At 36.5% G+C, this 21,566-nt stretch overlaps 1 protein-coding gene across 3 annotated transcripts in view; it reads left to right on the top strand.

The window, feature by feature from the left end:
- Nucleotides 1-21,566, top strand: part of FZD3 (frizzled class receptor 3) — a 106,505-nt gene that overhangs the window by 33,892 nt on the left and 51,047 nt on the right. For 2 of the 3 annotated variants that reach the window (XM_057548953.1, XM_057548954.1), the window contains one exon: nt 5,975-6,992. In XM_057548953.1, coding sequence (XP_057404936.1) covers nt 5,975-6,992 — 1,018 coding nt within the window. Of the gene's footprint in view, nt 1-5,974; nt 6,993-14,195; nt 14,239-21,566 lie in introns of those variants that run through there. The other variant, XM_057548955.1, reaches the window with a different exon arrangement.

Genomic DNA, 21,566 nt, shown 5'->3' with positions numbered 1-21,566 from the left:
CCCAGACCCAGAAAATGTCAGATACTTTTCAAATCACTTCCAATATATAGATTGTAAGCATTTCCTAAAGGTTTGAGGATATTTACCAGACAGTGTTACAGATTTGTACGGGAGAACATTATTATTAGTAATAACATATACAGTAGTAATACTGCATTTCTTATATAATAATGTTGTGCCTTTTGTATTCTTAATGTTTCAAGGATAAAAAATTAGGTGAACACTTATATAACTCTTATTACCTAGCTTTGTCCAATCTTAATATTTTGCAATGTTTGCTTCAGATTTTCTTTCTTTCTTTTTTTTTTTTTTTTTTGGCTGTGCCACATGGCTTTTGGGATCTTAGTTCCCCAACCAGGGATTGAACCCAGGGCCCTGTCAGTGAGAGCACCGAGTCCTAACCACTGGACTGCCAGGGAAGTTCCCAGATTTCTTTTTTTAAGAAATAAAACAATACAGATAGAGTTGAAGGTTCCTTTCTTAGTACCCATCTTGATTTCATTTCCTCCTTTTCTCCCTAGAGATGAGATAATCATTATGTTGAATTTTTTGTTAATCATTCCTATCTTTGTTTTTATACTCTTACTACATATATACATATCCATAAACAACATTAAATTTTTTTTACATGTATCTGTGTTTATATATTAAGAGGAATTATCATTCCTCTTAATTGCTATATAATGGCCAATTGTATTACCATCCTATAGATATTTAGCCATCTCCTACTGATGGTCATTTAAGTTACTTCCAGGTTTTTGCTATTATGGGCAGTGCTGCACAGAACACTTTTTTCTCCTTCATGTTTAAAATTAAGTTGTTTATCATATGACAGTAGCCCTTGGAGACAGGTGAAAGGCAGGTGTTGTTACTCTCATTTGACAGATGGAAGAACTTAATAAAACATGTATTAGTTACTTGTAGTCAGTTCACTGGCATTATGGCTTTCTCATATTTGTCTCCTTTATTTCCTACCTATTTAACATACTTTCTTATCTAGCCCCATCAAACCATTCATCCACTTTCTCCCCAAAACCTGGTAATATTTATAGTCCCTCTTTCAGAAGTTTGTAAATTTCTTGGTATTTATAACAACAGTTATGAATTACCTGGGCAGGAACCCTATTTTATGTTTTTTGTATCTAACTCCTATTGTTTAGTGGTCTTTTTATTTTAATAGGTTATATATAAGTATAGAAGTGTCATTATGATCTATCTTTGCTTGTTTTGATAGGGTTAAATCTGTTTTATGTCCTCAGTATTGCCTGGGATTGTCTAACTCTTAAATCTTAAATTCTGGCAAACAGATCTTTCATAATCTTTCATTCTTCCACATCTCTCATATCCTTGTTCCTACTGTACCTGTTTTTCAACTTCATAGACACCCACAGGCTTTTGAGTTTTTTTCCGCCCCCTCTCCTAATAGCTCCCTTCTTGATCTTATTTATTTTCTTACTTAGGTTAAGCTTTGTGGTCCATCACATAAAATAATACTTTTGCTAGCAGTTTCAACTCATTCCTTCCACTGTACTTGTTCAGATCTCCAGCTCAACTAATTTCTTACAAATTAATTATGCTGCATATTTAATGATTTAAACCATAGCAACTTTTTTTTTTAACTACCACCCAGATTTCTACCATTGTTTTATGTTTGCTTTTCACATTTGTCCATCCCTCTATTGATCCATTAATCTACCTTATTCTTTGTGTGTATTTCAAAGTAAATTAGAGACAACAGTTATTGCCCTTACAAATATTTTATCATGTCTTTCACTAACTAGAATTCAACATTTGTCTACAGTTTTTTCTTTCAGTTTAAAACTTTACAAGGAAATGCACAAATCCAAAGATATCTGAGTTTTGACAAGTGCCTGCACCTGAGTAAGCCAAATCCTCAGAAAGATGTAGAACATCATCATTCCCATTACCTCATGCTCTCATGCTCCTTGCTGGTCAGTCCTTGTCTATACCATCCTCTGGAAGGAACATCCTCTGGAAGGATGTTTAACATCCTTCCAAAGTATCAATAATTACTTTGTCTATTCTAGAACTTCATACAAATGGAGTCATACAATATGTACTTGTTGTGTAACTCTTCTTTTGCTCAGGTTGAGATTGCCCTTCTTTGCTCTATTTTCAAGACTCATTAATGTTTTTGTGTTCATCAGTAGTGCTTTTTCTTGCCGAGTAGTCTTCCATTGTATAAATATACTGTATTTTGCTTATCCATTCTCCTATTGATAGACATTTTTTTTTTTAATATTTCCTCTTTTTTATTTATTTATTTATTTATTTATTTATTTATTTATTGGCTGTGTTGGGTCTTCAGTTCGTGTGAGGGTTTTCTCTAGTTACGGCAAGTGGGGGCCACTCTTCATCGCGGTGCGGGGACCGCTCTTCATCGCGGTGCGCGGGCCTCTCACTATCGCGGCCCCTCCCGTTGCGGGGCACAGGCTCCAGACGCGCAGGCTCAGCAGTTGTGGCTCACGGGCCCAGCCGCTCCGCGGCATGTGGGATCTTCCCAGACCAGGGCTCGAACCCGTGTCCCCCGCACTAGCAGGCAGATTCTCAACCACTGCGCCACCAGGGAAGCCCTGATAGACATTTTAAACCATAGCAACTCTATTTGCTCTTTGTCTTTCGTCAGTTTCCAGTTTGGTCAACAGGAAAATTTCTGCTCATTCTCCTCAGCACTTATGCCAAATCTATGTCACTCATTTCAAACCCATATTTCACCTATATTCTGTATTTGACCCTTATTCCCCTCAACCTTAGCCTGTCCTCCTTTCCTGAAAATCCGTTAGGCCATTTTGTGCGAACTGTTGTGGTCTGCTACATCTCAGACCAGTCCTTCTCAATTTCTTTTCTTGCATCCTCTTCCTCTTTCTGGTGTTTCTTAGAGTTCTGTTCCTGTTTTTTTTTTTTTGATTCTGCATGCTTTCCCTGGATAATCCCATCTCACTGATTTTAGTTCTTATTCATATGCTGATGGCTCCTAAATCTAAATCTGTAGCCTTGGCATCTTTCTGCTAAATTCCAAATCTGCATATCCAGCAGCCATTGGTAACCTGAATTTGTCTCAAATACCTCAATTTTAACATGTCTAAAATTGATTTTACTCCTTGCTCATTTTCTTGTTCCTGGAAGGCCTAGTCCTCCTTCATTGACCTAAGCTCCCACATCCTGTCAGTTATAAATTCTGTTGCTTTTATCTAAATAATTTCATAGCTGTTTCATTCTCACTGCCTTATCTGGTTTTAGTTATGGCTCAGCTGATATCTCTGCTCTCATTTTTGCCCAGTTCAAGTGTCTTCCACACTCCTTCTAGTCATCTTTCTAATTAGTTAGGTGAGGGCTGCTATATGAATATTTATTCAACTATATGAGGGCTATATGATAAATGTATTCAATTTATCATCAATTCAGTAAATATTAATTGGATGTGTTCTGTGTGCTAGACACTATTGTAGATAGTGAAGGTGAGTAGTGAACAAAACGTAGTCTCTGTTCTTATGGAGTTAAAATTCTAGTTGTGGTGGTAGTGGTAGGAGATAAATAAATAGATAATGTCAGATGGTAATGAATGCTAATAAGAAAGAATAGAGTTAGGTGATAGTGATACAATATGGGGAAGCAGAAGGACTCTATTTTCTATGAGGAAGTCCTTTTTAATAAGGAGGCAGTGGGACAAGAATCTGAATGAAATGAGAGAACAGATTATATAGATATCTAGGGAAGAACAGTCCAGGCAGAAGAAGCAGAGCAACAAGTGCAAAGGCTGTGAAGTGGAAGCATGCTGGTTTATTCACAAGACACCCAAGAGGCTGGAGCCAAGTGAGTAAGGGAGAAGGGAAGGAAATAAGATCAGAAAAGGACTGGGGGTGGGTCTTTAGAGCTCTCTTATGGAATTTGGATTTGACTGAGTGAGAAGGGAAGCCATTAGAGGATTTTGAGCAGAAGAGACATGATCATGAACACAGGAGTGGCATGTCTTTAAAGGATCACTCTGGCTCTTGTGTGGAGATGGAGATAAACTGGAAACCACTCCAGAAGTCCAGGGATGAGGTACTAATGGCTCAGACTCGGTGGCCGCAGTAGAGGAACTGGAAAGTGGTCAGATTCTGGATACATCGCAAAATAGAATGACAGGAAGTGCTGGTACGTTGTGAGGTGGATATGAGGGAGAAGGGATTTCAAGGAGGACCCTAAGGTTTTTGGCCTGAGCAACTAGAAGAATGGGATTACCATTTGTGGAAATGGAGAAACTAAGGAGTGGAAATCAAGAGTTTGGTTTTGGGAAGGTTAAAGAGTGAGGGGTGTATATATGGTGAATTGGCAGTTGGATATACAGATACAGCCATTGATATATTTATATCAATGTTTATACATACATACATACACACACATGCACATATATTTCTGGAATGTGCTTACCTCTCCAAACCTTATCTCCTGTCACAATTCATGCCCCAGCAATGCTAAACACACCCTGTTCAAACCTCCTTGCCTTTGTTCCCATTTCTTGCTTAGAATACTGATTGCCATACTGCCAGTACTGGCAAATACTGATTCAGAGATCCTGTGTTGAGGGACTTACTCTATGAAGTCTTTCATAACCTCTTCCCCTGAAATAATTAATCCTTCTTTATATCATTTTTATATTTTATATAGGTTTTGATTGCTTCATATATCACGCTGCTGTATTTTGTGTTGTGTTTACAAGTTTTTGCCTCCTTTTGGACTCAAGGATGGAGATCCTGGTTTTTTGGGTCTTTTTCTGTTAAAGTCCTGGCATGCTGTAGAATTCCAGTAAATGGCTGCATGCAATAAGTTTCTGTCATTTGGCTTTATAATCCAAGCCCTGTGAAGAAAATGGTTTGTATTAGAAAATAAAAGATTAATCAGCTTCAGTGTAAGGTTATACATATATATGGCAAATTTAATATCAGTGATAGTTTCTTGGAAACTATTTGATACATATAACTGCTAAATATCTAGTTGGTGGGAGTCTGAAGGCTTAGAAACTGATGCTGGCAAGAAAACTGAAGCTGCAGGAAGTTCATGAGACTAGTACTCTCAATAGTGTATGTCTGCAGCACAGCCCTGTTTTTTCTGTACTATGGTTATGACGCTTTCCCAAGTCTGGAAAATTGTCAAAATGCAGATTTCTTTGGCCCTAACACAGGCATACTGAAATAGGATTTGAGGTGGTGAGGACCAAGAATTTGTATTTGAAAATGACCTTAAGTTTTTCTCATGCACGTCAGTGTTTGAGAATAACTGGAATAGAGAATGCAGTGGATTGGAGAGACATTAGTAATGGTAGGAAAGAACTAGTTGGCATTAGAGACCTTAGGAGGACTTTAATTAACCAATATGGTAAGCAGAGAGTGAATTTAAAATGGGAGGAAAAGATCTAAAACTAAGCCACTTGAAAGGATTTTTAGTGCTAATCTAACTCAAAACACTTTGGGCCATGCAATTAGGGAAGATTTTTAACTCTTATTTTTAAGAAAGTTCTATTTGAGTCTAGGGTAAATTGAGGACTATATTGTAATTAAACTTTAGAAAGAAGTAACTTTTAGCTACTATTCTGTTGGAGCTTTTTTTTTAATGTATATTTATTATATATATATATTTTTTTTAATTTATGTTTTGAAATCTTACTCTAAACTGTGTCCTAAATAAATAGTATATAAATACACTACTTATTGATGGCTATGCCTGACTACTTTAATAAAGAGTAATCTTTTTGAAGCCAAAACAAAATTAGGTATAAATTTTTCATTTTTTTGGTCAGCTGTGGAAAATCTACTTTTACGACCCACAAACAAAATATCACCATTTGCATTATTTCTTCCACTTAATTGTAATGTGCTCCAAGGACATAAGAATAAACCACAGGTGCTAAATTTGGAAATCCAAGTCATTAGGTTCCCAATAAGTAAAAATGGTTCTCATCTTGTATTTTTAGGTTCCCAGATTGTGATGAGCCGTATCCTCGACTTGTGGATCTGAATTTAGCTGGAGATCCTACTGAAGGAGCCCCAGTGGCAGTGCAGAGGGACTATGGTTTTTGGTGTCCCCGAGAGTTGAAAATTGATCCTGATCTTGGCTATTCTTTTTTGCACGTGCGTGATTGTTCACCTCCTTGTCCAAATATGTACTTTAGGAGAGAAGAACTTTCATTTGCTCGATATTTCATAGGATTGATTTCAATCATTTGCCTCTCTGCCACATTATTTACTTTTTTAACTTTTTTGATTGATGTCACAAGATTCCGTTATCCTGAAAGACCTATTATATTTTATGCAGTCTGCTACATGATGGTATCGTTAATTTTCTTTATTGGGTTTTTGCTTGAGGACCGAGTAGCCTGCAATGCATCTAGCCCTGCACAGTATAAGGCTTCCACAGTGACCCAAGGATCTCATAATAAAGCCTGTACCATGCTTTTTATGGTACTCTATTTTTTTACTATGGCTGGCAGCGTTTGGTGGGTAATTCTTACCATCACGTGGTTCTTGGCAGCTGTGCCGAAGTGGGGTAGTGAAGCTATTGAGAAGAAGGCATTGCTATTTCACGCCAGCGCGTGGGGCATCCCTGGAACTCTAACTATCATCCTTTTAGCGATGAATAAAATTGAAGGTGACAATATCAGTGGCGTGTGTTTTGTTGGCCTCTACGATGTTGATTCATTGAGGTATTTTGTTCTTGCACCCCTCTGCCTGTATGTGGTAGTTGGGGTTTCACTTCTCTTAGCCGGCATCATATCCCTAAACAGAGTTCGAATTGAGATTCCATTAGAAAAGGAGAACCAAGATAAACTGGTGAAGTTTATGATCCGGATTGGTGTTTTCAGCATTCTTTATCTTGTACCACTCTTGGTTGTAATTGGATGCTACTTTTATGAGCAAGCTTACCGTGGCATCTGGGAAACAACATGGATACAAGAACGCTGCAGAGAATATCACATTCCATGTCCATATCAGGTAAGGGAAACCTTGTTCTAAATTTCAGAATATGTGACAGTGAAAAGAGCTAATCTTAGCTGATTGTTTTTTTGTTGTTGTTATTTTGTTTTTTTTTAACTCTTCATGAACGACCTGTACATTAAAATTTTAAAGTGAAGATAATGAACAAATTTATTGTAGTAAGAATGTCATACACATGTTTCTATAAACATTTTCCTTTTAAAAGATGACTTTTACAAGTCCAAGCTGGGGGCTTTTAAGCACTTTACTTCTATTATCGCAAAATAGTTGCTTGTTGATTATTTAGAAGTCTGCAGGTTTATGGGGAAGTTGTTGATTAAAAGGCAGTGTCTTTCTGTGGAAATTTTACTGATATTCAGAGTAAGGATTGTTTTAACAGTTTTGCAAAAAACAAAAAAAGGACACAGTTATACAAAAAGTTCATCTCTTAATTAGTCTTGGTTTTTCTTTTTTGCATACTGAAGTGTTCTACCTTTGAGTTTAAAGAGATCAGATAATCATAGAATCATAGAATTTTAGATCTAGAGAGGACTTTAGAGATCATTTATTCAGGTTCCCTCTATAATTTAGAGTTCTTAAACATCTATCTCATTTGAGGCTTAGAATTACTAAGTGACTTGTTCACACTCTGCTTGGATTTATAGTTCTAGGAGAGGAGTGGAACAAGGAAAGCAGTTTAGAGGGATTGATGCTAAGTATTTCTCTCTCTCATCTTAAAACCTCTCTAGAACCTATGCTCCTAGCTATTACTCTCTCTTCTTTCTTTTTTTTTTTTTTATTTTATTTATTTATTTATTTATTTTGGCTGTGTTGGGTCTTCGTTTCTGTGCGAGGGCTTTCTCTAGTTGCGGCAAGCGGGGGCCACTCTTCATCGCAGTGCGCAGGCCTCTCACTATCGCGGCCTCTCTTGTTGCGGAGCACAGGCTCCAGACGCGCAGGCTCAGTAGTTGTGGCTCACGGGCCCAGTTGCTCCGAGGCATGTGGGATCTTCCCAGACCAGGACTCGAACCCGTGTCCCCTGCATTGGCAGGCATATTCTCAACCACTGCGCCACCAGGGAAGCCCTCTTCTTTCTTTTAAGACAAGTTTTCTTGAAAGAATTGCCTCCACTTGGTGTCTCATGTTCGTTGTGCTCCAGCTTCCCTGTTCTCGAAGTGCACCAGCCACCCTTTCATCTCCCCCAACCCTTATGTTTCTCTAATACCTTTTAAATACCTTTATTAAAGTACTTATGCATTATAGATAACTTTTGTTTACTTGTCTCTTTTCCCTACTAGACAGTGAACTCTTTGAAAGCAAGAACTTTTTCATATTTTTTGAAAGCATGTTCTGTAGGTTAGTAGATGATGGCATTGAGAATGTGAACGTGTAGATTGAGAAGCAAAGACTTTTTTAAAATAAATTTATTTATTTCATTTATTTATTTTTGGCTGTGTTGGGTCTTTGCTGCACGCGGGCTTTCTCTAGTTGTGGCGAGCGGGGGCTACTCTTCGTTGCGATGCACAGGCTTCTCATTGTGGTGGCTTCTCTTGTTGCGGAGCGTGGGCTCAGTACTTGTGGCTTGCGGGCTCTAGACCCGCAGGCTCAGTAGTTGTGGTGCACGGGCTTAGTTGCTCCACGGCATGTGGGATCTCCCTGGTTCAAACCCGTGTTCCCTGCATTGTAGGGCAGATTCTTAACCACTGTGCCACCAGGAAAGTTCGAAAAGACATTTTTTTTTAAATACATATATTATTTTTATAAATTTATTTATTTATTTGTTTTCATTTTTGGCTGTGTTGGGTCTTCATTGCTGTGCGTGGGCTTTCTCTAGTTGCGGTGAGTGGGGGCCACTCTTCGTTGTGGTGCGTGGGCTTCTCATTGTCATGGCTTCTCTTGTCACGGAGAGCACGGGCTCTAGACACGCGGGCTTCAGTAGTTGTGGCACGTGGGCTCAGTAGTTGTGGCTCGTAGGCTCTACAGCACAAGCTCAGTAGTTGTGGCGCATGGGCTTAGTTGCTCTGTGGCATGTGGGATCTTCCCGGACCAGGGATCGAACCTGTGTACCCTGCATTGGCAGGCAGATTCTTAACCACTGTGCCACCGGGGAAGCCCGGAAAAGACATTTTTAAGAAATGGTAACAGTGGTACTGCAGACAAGGAGTGTGTGATTAACACATAGTCAGTGCTCATAAATATTTGATGACTGAGAATGCCAATTCCCCCTTTTTTGTTCTGTGGTATAAATAGTCCAATACAAAATTATATTTTTATTGTATAAATATTAGCTACTGGCTTTTAAAAAAACCAACTTATAATTGAAAGACCAGAAAAAAATGAATAATTGAAATTGTATTACACTTCTTGACAGAATTACTTATTAAAAACTCTTAATGAGAGGTTTCAGACCTGAAGCTAAGTAATCAAATTTTGCCTCTAACGAGAGAGAAAGAGATGGTTGAATTACATTGTGCGCTTCTCCATATAAGGTTTCTAGGATTCCAAATATGTATTGTCTTAGGGGTATTGAAGAAATAATGATCTGAAACATACCAAACCTCAAACATGTGAATTAATAAATTAGAGTAGTTGGGCTGCTGCTATTTTCAAGACATTCCTAGAATTCTCTTAGCATCTTTAGAACCAGTTTGAGTTGCACAAAAACGTGTGTGATTGTGTGTATGCATCTCTTTATAGTCATAGGTTAAAAGTGTTTTTTATTTCCAACTTACAGAATTAATGTTGGATTTCCAACATCCTAAAAAGAATAGAAGAGAATGGTATAATAACAGTAGCATAGTTATTAAGCTGTAAAGTCTGGGTTAAGAATCCTGGCTTCATATCTAACTCTCATTGTTTACTAGTTTTATAACCTTAGATCAACTTCATCTCTCTCTACTTCAGTTCCTCATCTGTAAAATGAGTAATAGAATCTAATAGTAATAAAAGAGTAATCGTATTAGATACAAATAGTAGTAGAATCTGTCTCCTAGGGTTGTATTTAGGAGTCTACATGCAAACACTAGAAGAGTGCCTTCTACATAATAAGGGCTCAAATGTTAGCTCTATTATTCATTTTTTTCGTTTATTGTTGCTGCTGTTATTGTTATGTATACACACACACATACATACATATATAAATTTTTTTTAAACCATCCGATACCAAACTTTAGGAAAGCTGTATTTGTTTTAAGTTTTTGAGAATATACATGCCAATATGTGTACCACTAACTTGTCCATTTTAACTGCAGTAATCTAATGTATAAATATACTGCTGTTTGTTCACTCATTATTTTTTTTAATGTATTTATTTATTTATTTATTTTTGGCTGTGTTGGGTCTTCGTTTCTGTGCGAGGGCTTTCTTTGGTTGTGGCGAGCGGGGGCCACTCTTCATCGCGGTGCGCGGGCCTCTCACTGTCACGGCCTCTCTTGTTGCGGAGCACAGGCTCCAGACGCGCAGGCTCAGTAGTTGTGGCTCACGGGCCCAGTTGCTCCACGGCATGTGGGATCTTCCCAGACCAGGTCTCGAACCCGTGTCCCCTGCATTGGCAGGCAGATTCTCAACCACTGCGCCACCAGGGAAGCCCGTTCACTCATTATTTTGTTGATGGACAGACATATAGTTTTCAAGTTTTTTTGCTGTTGTAATACCTGTCTTCCTTGTACATGACCAAGAGTTTCCATGGGCTGTATACCCAAAAGTGTAATTGTGGAATTGTAACATATAGGCATCTTCAGCTCAAGTGGTTATTTTAATTTACACTCCCAGTATAGAGTATGAATTCCCCATTTCTCCCCATCTTGGTGTTCTCAGGCTTTTAGGTTTTTGCCAACCTTTGAAACAATATCTCAAGTCTATCATGATTTTTATTTCCCTTATTCCTCATAAGGTTCAGTATGTTTTCATATGTTTATTGGCTATTTGGGGTTTCTCTTCTGTGATTTGCCAATTTGCTACTGTTGTCCATTGCTCTGTTAGGTTATTTGCCTTTTGTTGTCATTGTTGTTTTAATTCTTTGTCAGTTGTTCGCATTGCAGGTATCTTATTGTGCTCTGTACCTTGTCTTTTCACTTTGTGTTTTCTTTGCCTTTTGTCTTTTAAGAAGTCCTTCCCTGCCTCTCAAAGTCATAAAAATGGTCTGCCATATTTTTTCTAGCAGTTTTTAAAATTTGATGTTTTGATTCATAGCTCTAATCCCTTGAAATTTATTTTTATGTATGTTATGAGTAACATAATTTTATTTTTTCATATGAATAAGCAGTATGCTTTTTGTACCATTTATCAAATAGCCCATCTGAACTGTAAGGCAACGGCTATAACATACAAGTTCCATTTTTAGGCTCTCTCTTTTGTGCACTGGTCTGTTGGTATAACCTTGTAACAATTCCACATTTCCTCTACCTTATTCTTCTTCAAAATTATTTTAACCATCTTGGCACTTTTCTATATGAATTTTAGAATAATTTATGCATGAAAAACACTGTTTGGATTTTTATTGAAATTGTTTTAGGCTTTAAATGAATCTGGGAGAAATTGCTATCTTTTTAATACTGAGTTTTAGTATCTTTAGTTTCTTTCTTTATGTATGTATTCATTCATTTGTTCGTAGGTACCGTACAGTTTTTGTTGCAGTTGTGAATGAGGTCTTTTCTGTATTACACTTTTCATTTGGTTATTGCTGCTGTACAAGAATGCCACTGATTTTTGCATATTGACCTTATATTGAGCATCCCTGCTACACTCTTCTATTAGTTCTAACTGCATATCGGTTCTCTTAGATATTCTTTGTAGAAATCCTGTTGTCTTCAAGTAAGGACAAATTCGTATCTTGCTTGCTTTCCAATTCTTATGTTTTATTTAAGATTTTTCCATCTATACTCATGAGTGAGATAGATTGTGATCATTTTTCCTTTCTTGCCCTGTCCTTTTCCTTTTTGGTGTCAAGGTTATAATAGCTTCATAAAATGAGGGTTTTTTCTTCTATTCATTGAAACAGTTTTTACAATAAATAGGGTCTGTCTGCTCTTTGAAAGGGCTGGTATATCCTCCTGTAAAAACCCTCTGTCATGGTATCTTTGAAGTAAGGAGAGAGAAGTTTCATCTTTCTGAACTGAAATTCTGCACCCATTAATCAGTAACTCCCCATTCCTCCCTGCCTCCCAGCCTTTGGCAACCATTATTCTACTTTATGTCTCTATGAATTTGACTACTCTGGGTACCTCATATAAGTGGAACTCAAATACTAGAATTTTATTTTTTAATAAGTTAATTTATTTATTTGTTTTTATTTTTGGCTGTATTGGGTCTTCGTTGCTGTGCGCGGGCTTTCTCTAGTTGTGGCAAGCGGCAGCTACTCTTCGTTGAGGTGCACGGGCTTCTCATTGTCGTGGCTTCTCTTGTTGTAGAGCACGGGCTCTAGGAGCGTGGGCTTCCGTAGTTGTGGCACGTGGGCTCAGTAGTTGTGGCTCGCGGGCTCTAGAGCGCAGGCTCAGTAGTTGTGGCACACGGGCTTAGTTGCTCCGCAGCATGTGGAATCTTCCCGGGCCAGGGGTTGAACCCGTGTCTCCTGCATTGGCAGGCGGATTCTTAACCACTGCGCCACCGGGGAAGCCCTCAAATACTAGAATTTTAATACTAACTTTCATTCAGAATTTTACTTTAGGGGAATCTTATGTAGACTTGTGAATTGAGCATTAGAGATGTAAATTTCTATTTGAAGTAATATCCACACATAATTGAACAAGATTTGCTATTACTGAGCATACCTAAAAGAATGCTTAGCAGGTTCTGATGATAATTCCTAATGAGAAATTTTTAAAATGTGTTAAGCAATGATGTTATACTTGAGGTAGCCTCCTCTGGTGACTTAGAGAACGTAATATTTGAATATATATTCACTTGAAAATCAGTGAGGTTGCTTTATAGTCATTTCTTATATTACTGAAGCTTTAAAACATTTGAAAAATCAGCTTGTGAGGTAGTTGATCACATTGTTTCAAAATACCAATTGGGTTTAATGTAAATTGCATGTATTTAAGTCCATAATTTGAAGAAAAATGGGCTTGTGTGAAGTATTTTAAAATATTTAAAATGAGTGTCCTTGCTGAAAACAGAAATTTGCTGTTTGGATTTTAAAATACTTTATACCAACTGTTTTTTCAAGAACAGTCTATTTAAAAAGTGCATATTAAATGAAACTTGAGAAAGTAATATTTAATGCCTGAATCAAGAATTAATTGTGAAATATAGCTTGAGTTTTCAGAATAATGTATATTTTACAGTTTAAAATCAGTAAAGTTTATTCCTAGACTATGTTTCATCTTATGTGTTAATCATTTATTTATGTATTTATTTATTTATTTTTATGTATTATTTAAATAACACATTAGTAATTTAACAGGTACTTAGCGGTTTTTTTTGTTTTTTGTTTTCTTTAAAAGTAATTCCCTTTATTTATTTCAGGGGCTTCTAAGAGGCTCAAAGCATTTTATGAAAGAGTTTACAAGTTTCAAAGTTTGTTGATATTTCTGGAAAGCCATTCACATGTAAAATACTGGTTAAAAACATGGGCTTTAAAGTCCTGTCTCTAACATTCTGAGCCTCAGTTTCCTCGTGTAAAATGTAGGAAATAATATGTTAAATATAGTAATATCTACCTCATGGGTGGCAGAGAAGATTAAATGAGAAAATAAACTTAAACCTCCTACTAGAGCGCCTTGCACAAAGAAAAATTTCAGTATTCTCTTGTTACAAGTACATAATTCCTGAGGTTTAAAAAAGGATTGTTCTTAAATTCTGTACTAGAATCATCATTTTTTTCTTTAAACATTGATTTTCAAAAAAACATGTTTCCTAAAGTGCCCCTTCATTTTTTTTTCCATCTCTTTTCATCCATCTAATCCAATGCTGTATGTCTCAAGGAATTTTGATACTAGAACCTGTGTTTCAAAATATAAATAAATGCGTTAGCATAATAGAAGCAGCCGAGCTAAGACTGTCAAATTCACATTAGAGCCATTTGTAGAATTAAAAAAAAATTATTTGTGTGGAAAACAAAAAAACATTATTTGTATTCTTTCAGCCACACAAGGCAACCCATCTGTTGTTTATCTAATCTTGATTCAGAAACATACAAAAATAGCAGAATAACATCAAATCTAACTTAACGATTTTAGCTTCATTTTCTGATAAGAGTGTTTCCTTTTACCAGACAATTCCAAAAGGAATCAGCATTGTTTATGAAAGGACCATAAGGAAATGGGTATGTTTTGCAGTTCCAACATTACTGGCAACAAATAATTCTGTATAAAATATATAGTACATACTACTAATCTTTGTTTTCTGCTACTAATCTTTAAAGTGGTAAATATCCTGCCTGTGACTTCCTAGCACCAAATTGATTTTTCCTCAAAATTTTTTAGTGTCTGTAATAGAGGGAAAGAGTGAGAATTCCTGAAAAAATATTCTAAGTCTCTTGTAGGAAAATATTTTAAAATATTATATTTTAGAAATATAGAATATTAAATTTATTTTTAAAACTATTCATACTATTATGCACAGGTTGTAAAGTGCTGTCAAATGGCACTTTTGGATGAATATTAATATTTTCAAACATACAGGTTGCTATTATTTTGGCATCTGCTAAACAATAAATAGCCTAAGCCATGAGTTCAATTTAAGTCTTAACTGCAGATATATCTGGTATAAAATGGTTTACACATGTTTAGGAAAAAATTCAATGTACTTTCCACAGTCTACAGCAGGGCACAGCAGACTCCCTTTGTAAGGTCATATAGTAAATATTTTAGGCTTTGCCAGCCATGTGGTTTTTGTTGGAACTACTCAGCTCTGCTGGTGTAATGCACAAGCAGCCATAGACAATATGTAAACAAATGGAAGTATTCCAATAAAGCTTTGTGTACAGTAATGTAATTGGGGCAAATTTGGTCTGTAGGTTGTAGTTTGCCAACCCGAGAACTACAGCAAGCATTATTCTCTATCACCTTTGAGAATTCCTTCATACCAGTGGTTCTCTATCACTTTTGAGAATTCTTTCATAACCTCTGGCACTTTTCTGTCCCATGGAAATTGTCACTGTTTCATTCTCATTACGGCGTTCTGAAGATCATCATTTTACTCTATCACATAATGGTATTAAAAATATTCAATAAAATCTGGTATTATGTATCATGATAATAAAATAAATTCTAGTACATCACTGTAATAAAGACATGCCAATAAATCTTATTTCCAGTTGTCTTTGAAGTCATCACCACACCAGTTTAAAGAAATAATTTGACTAGTTTATGGGAATAGTAAAATAGAAGCAATAATCCGAGAAGCTTCTAGTTATTAAGTATATACTATGTATCAGGTCCTGTACTTAGCAAATTTATACACATTATTTCCTTTAATCCTAACAATAACCCACTAAGTTAGATTGTATTCAGTTTTATAAATGAGGAACTGAGTCTCATGATTTTATACAACCTATCCAAATTCGTTTTTTTTTTTTTTTTTGGCTGTGTTGGGTCTTCGTTGGTGCACGCAGGCTTTCTCTAGTTGCAGCGAGCGGGGGCTCCTCTTCATTGCGGTTTGAGGGCTTCTCATTGCAGTGGCTTCTCTTGTTGTGGAGCACAGGCTCTAGGCGCACGGGCTCAATAGTTGTGGCATGTGGGCTCGGTAGTTGTGGCTCGTGGGCTCTAGAATGCAGGCTCAGTATTTGTGGCGCACAGGCTTAGTTGCTCCACGGCATGTGGGATCTTCCTGGACCAGGGCTCGAACTGGTGTCCCCTGCATTGGCAGGCGGATTCTTAACCACTGCACCACCAGGGAAGCCCCAACCTATCCAAATTCTTACAGTAAGTGCTAGAGCTGGGGTGTGAATTGTATTTCTGATTCCAGAGACTACTAACCACCTACCTGATCATGTCAAATGTGAAATCTTCCATTTTATTTCCTCTACTGAATCACAAACATTCTATCAGTGACTTTTTAAGCTGTGTTAAGGTCATTGAGTTCATTAATATTGTAAGTTTGCTAAAGAAAGAGCTAAGAAGTTTGTCTTAAAGTAGAACATTAGGAAAATAATAAAATACACTCAGGTTTCTTCAGACAGTATGACTTCTGACAATATGTCTAAATAGGAGCATCAGCAATTAAAGTCTGAACCAGTAAAATCTGGAAAGAACACACTCTTTGAGACATCACAGGTCTTACATATTTGGGGAGATCTCCAAAGAGTCCCCCAATTCAAAAATTATTATGAATTGGAACCAGCACAATAAGGGGCTAGGGCTCGTCAAACAGAGTCAATTAGGTGGATGAGACGGGAAAGGTAACCTAAGTGTGGTTGCTGTTGGCGGAAGTTGAGACTTGGGCCAGCTGGGAAGTTGAGAAAGGGAGCCAGAACTCCCTTGCTAGCCTAAATCATCAGGGTCATAGGCTGAAGTGTTTGCAGGTTAGTTGTACCTCCTGGCAATCAGCTGGAACAAATTCTTTCTCCAGGATTCCCACTGACTGATTAGCCAAATAGCTCACAATATAAAGACACCAAACACATGAGAAAACAAGCCACTATGACTGAGAGTCATTGGATATAGCAACATCAAACTTAGAACTGTCGATACTGAAATTGTCAAAACTGAATAATAGAATAGATAAGTGTTTAACATTTATGGAAATAACAGATACTGTCACAAAGATTACAAATCTACAAGAAATAACTTGGAATAGAAGATTTTTTAAAAATTAAGCATCCAGAAAGATAATTTTTGAAATAGAAACTCAATTGATGAATTTCTGAAATATAAAACAGCAGTTTAGACTGCTGTTTGAAGAGAAATTTAATGAACTAGTAGTAGGTGAAAATAAAGGTATCCAGAATGCAGTAAGAGAGACAAGGAAAATATGAAAGTGATGTTAAGAGAAATGGAGGACAGAATGAGAAGGCCTAATAGGAATATAGAGTCCCAGGAGGGAGTTCCAGGAGGGAATTGAGAAAATGTAGGAGAGACAATATTTCAAGAGATAATGGCTGCAAATATTCCACAACTGCTAAACATGCGCATTCACAGACCAAGGAGGTTCTATATACCACTAGCAGGATAAATAAAAAGAAATCCACACTTTAGTGAAACTGTAGAACACCAAAGACAGGAATCTTGAAAACAGTCTCAAAAAAGGACATCATCTAAAAGATACCAACAAGTAGAATGACAGCAGAGTCCTTAACAATAACAGTGAAAGCCAGAAGACGATATATTATCTTTTAAATGTTGAGAGAAAAAAAACTTTTCAGGGACTTCCCTGGTGGCTCAGTGGATAGGACTCCGCGCTCCCAATGCAGGGGGTCTGGGTTCGATCCATGGTCAGGGAACTAGCATGCCGCAACTAAGAGTTCGCATGCCACAACTAAGGAACCTGCCTGCTGCAACTAAGACCTGGTGCAACCAAATAAATAAATATTTAAACAAAAACAAAAACAAACTTTTCAACCAGAATTTTGTACCTTGTAAAACTGTTGTGGTAGACCTGGGGATGCATTGCCAGATGCCCTTTAAAGAAAGGCATGCTGCTCAGCTGCAGGGAGTGGGGTCAGCAGACACCCTTCAGGTGCAGAGAGCTGCTTTATCTGAGGTCAGGCCGTATCTGGGGTGGCCTGCAACCAGCGATTGTTAGGTGGGCTAAGAAGGCCTGGCCATTCGCCCAGCATGGGACCCTCTGAAGGTCCTTATTCACTCCACAACTCCCTACCAGTTTGGCAAAAGGCTCTTCTGAGAATGCACAGCAGGTCATTTTCTTCTGCCCAATCCTGCTTCCACTCTTTCCTTCACAGATACTGTTCCCTAATAAAGATCTTGCACCACAAACTTCATCTTTGCATGTTCTGGAAAACTCAAATTTGTTCTCAAAAACAGAGATGTAATAAAGCCATTTCCATATAAACAAAAACTGTGAGTTTACCACCAAAAGACTTGTACTAAAAGAACTTCTAAAAGTTATATTTCAAGAAGAATGAAAATGATCTGATAGATAGTAGGAGATGCAAGAAGGAATGATGAGGAAATAGAGTTGTGAACATATATATACAACTAAACAAATATTGTTTCTATAAAATACCAATAACAATGTGTAATTTGGAAAGACATCTAAAATCCTGTAGAAAAAAAAATACAGCAAAATGTATATATAGACCAGAATCGGGTTAATGCTATAATCAGCTGCATCAGATATCAATTGATGATCTGGAACTCCTGACAGATGCCCTCCCCACCCCCCTTTTATTGCTCTTCTCATAGGCCTCTTGTTCTTTAGGGTTTTTTAAAATTCTGATTCTGTTTTTTAATTTAATTTTTTGAATAGGTGACTTTTAATGTTTATAATGTTAAAAATATATATTGTGAAGCATTATTCCTACTCCTGTTCCTCGTATTCTCAATTTTCGCCCCCTCTCCATCTCTACCAGTAACCACCATATATGGTTTCTTGTATGTATTTCCAGAGTTTGTTTTTCCATAAGGTTGTTTTGAGAAGTAAGTCACAATATACTTAAAAGAACCCAGCACACACTAGGAGGTCACTAAATTTAATTCCCTTCTCTCCATAACCATCTTATGACCTTAAGACCCAGAAAGGATAGTTGTGCAATTATTTTGCTGCTGAATGTCATATTTTTTGCTTTATGTCCGTAAACATAAATTAGAACCATAAAACCATGTTTTCATACATGTCATATCCTTAATGAAAAGTTCATAGAGCTTTCCTAGCCTTGGGCTAAACTGAAACTGAAAAGGCAAAATATTTTTTAAAGTGAATATGATTAATAGAACCTTGTGTGTTTTCTGAAAAGTGATTCTGGTGTTTCAGAATATGATATTCATAAAATTAGAAAGTTTGGTTGTGCCTATATTTCCTAAGATGCAAATTGTTTTATTATTTCAAGTATTGTAGAATGTGAGATTAGTTTTTTCTTTTTTTTTTGATTGGGGTATAATTGACATATAACATATTAGTTGCAGGTATACAACATAATGATTCAATATTTGTATATTTTGCAAAGTGATCACCACAATAAATCTAGTTAACATCCATCACCATACATAGTTAAAAAAATTTTTTTCCTTGTGATGAGAACTTTTAAAATCTACTCTCTTAGCAACTTTCAGAAGTGCGATATAGTATTATTAACTACAGACACCAAGCTGTACATTAAATTCCCATGACTTATTTATTTTATAACTAGAAATTTGTACCTTTTGACCACCTTCACCCATTTCATCCATCACCCACCATTTGCCTCTGGCAACCACCAATCTGTTCTAAGTTTGGTGGGTTTTTTTTGGGGGGGTGGTTAAGATTCCACATATAAATAAGATTATAAGGTATTTGTTTTTCTGTGTCTGACTTAATTTCCCTTAGCATAAGCCCTCAAGGTCCATCCATGTTGTCACAAATGGCAAAATGTCATCCTTTTTTATGGCTGAATAGTATTCCATTGTATATGTATACCACATATTCTTTATCTATTCAACCATCAGTGGGCACTTAGCTTGTTTCCATGTCTTGGCTATTGCGACTAATGCTGCAGTGAACATGAGGTGCATGTATCTTTTCAAGTTAGTGTTTTTGTTTTCTTTGAATAAATTCCCGGAAGTGGAATTGCTGGATCATATGGTGGTTCTGTTTTTTATTATTTGAGGAATCTCCATACTCTTTTCCATAGTTACTGCACCACTCTTCACTCCCACCAACAGTGCACTAGGGTTCCCTTTTCTCCACATGCAACACTTGTTTTTTGATAATAGCCATTCTGACAGTTGTGAGGTGATATTGTGGTTTTGATTTGCATTTCCCTGATGATTAGAGATGTTGAGCATCTTTTCAAGTACCTGTTGGCCATCTGTATGTCTTCTTTGGAGAAATGTCTATTCAGATCTTCTGCCCATTTTTTAATTGGATTGTTTGGGTTTTTTTATTGAACTGTTTGAGTTCTTTATATATTTTGGATAGTAACCCCTTAACAGATGTAAGATTTGCAAATATTTTCTCCCATTCAGGAGGTTGCCTTTTCATTTTGTTGGTGGTTTCCTTTGCTGTGCAGAAGCTTTTTAGTCTGATGTAATCCCACTTGTTTATTTTTGATTTTGTTACCTTTGCTTTTCGTGTCAGATCCAAAAAATCATTACTGAGACTGATGTCAAGGAGCTTGCCACCTGTGTTTTCTTCTGGGAGTTTTATGGTTTCAGCTCTTATGTTCAAGTCTTTAATCCATTTTGAGTTTATTTTTGTGTATGGTGTAAGATAGGGGTCCAGTTTCATTCTTTTGCATGTGGTTGTCCAGTTTTCCCAACACCGTTTATTAAAGAGACTGTTCTTTCCCCATTGTGTACTCTTGGCTCCTTTATCAGAAATTAATTGACCATATATGCACTGGTTTATTTTTGGAGTCTATTCTGTTCCATTGATCTATGTGTCTTGTTTTTGTGCCAGTACCATATTGTTTGATTAGTGTAGCTTGTAATATAGCTTGAAATCAGACAGCATGAATGATGCCTCCAGCTTTGTTCTTCTTTCTCAGGATTGCTTTGGCTATTTGGGTCTTTCGTGGTCCCATACACATTTTAGGATTTGTTCTATTTCTGTGAAAAATGCCATTGGAATTTTGATAGGACTGCTCTGAATCTGTAGATTGCTTTGGGCAATATGGATATTTTAACAGTATTAATTTTTCCAATCTATAAGAATGGAATATCTTTCCATTTATTTGTCTTCAGATTTTTTAATTTGATATCTTATTTTCTTGTTGTAAATCATGAGATTACAGGACAATTTTGTGGAGTTTCAAAGAACTCATTTCAGAACATGGTCTATCTCCTAAATAGTTTTTCCGGGCTGAGGAAGTTGATCTTTTGTTGTAATGCTTAGGAAAGTCTAAGCCATGTTTTCTGTTTCATTATTCTATACTTAATAACAAACTAATTTTTAAAATTTTTACTGGTTATTCTTCAGTTCATATATAGAAGAAAGAATGGAACTTTTCAATATGGTTTACCTTTAATTTGATTTGGTTTGAGAAAAAAAAATAGTTTATTACTTTAATCCAAAAAAAAAAGGTTATGCTTTTCACAGATGAATGAGCATCATTATCCTGTGAATTCTGATTAAGAGTTTTCTGTGTGCATCAAGATTAAGCATAAATTCTACGGAGTTTTAAATTATTTGTTTCCCAGTTATTGCATCCATTATTGTAAAGTATATGTGTGCAGAATACTGTTGCATTTTCTAGCTATTTCTAGTTCTTAAGATTAAAGTGACATAAGGGTAATGATCATTTTTTCCCTCAGTATAATTAGGATGAAAGTTCAAGATGTTGTCCTTTGCTTAATCAAATGTAACTTCTGAAGAAGTAGAATTTTCTGTTTCATAATGTCATCAAAGCAAAGGAATAGAATTGAGAAAACTTATTTCTGTGTTCATTTTAAGTTCTTGAGTGAATTTTGGCTTTAAGCCTTTTCTTACCTAATTTGTGAGTTTTCCATGAGGTTAATTAAATAATAGGCACAATATATCCAGATGTCATGATAAATC

This window comes from Balaenoptera acutorostrata, chromosome 6 (genome assembly GCF_949987535.1).
Source record: "Balaenoptera acutorostrata chromosome 6, mBalAcu1.1, whole genome shotgun sequence".
Classification (NCBI taxonomy): domain Eukaryota; kingdom Metazoa; phylum Chordata; class Mammalia; order Artiodactyla; family Balaenopteridae; genus Balaenoptera; species Balaenoptera acutorostrata.
This window is presented reverse-complemented; position numbering and strand designations above follow the sequence as displayed.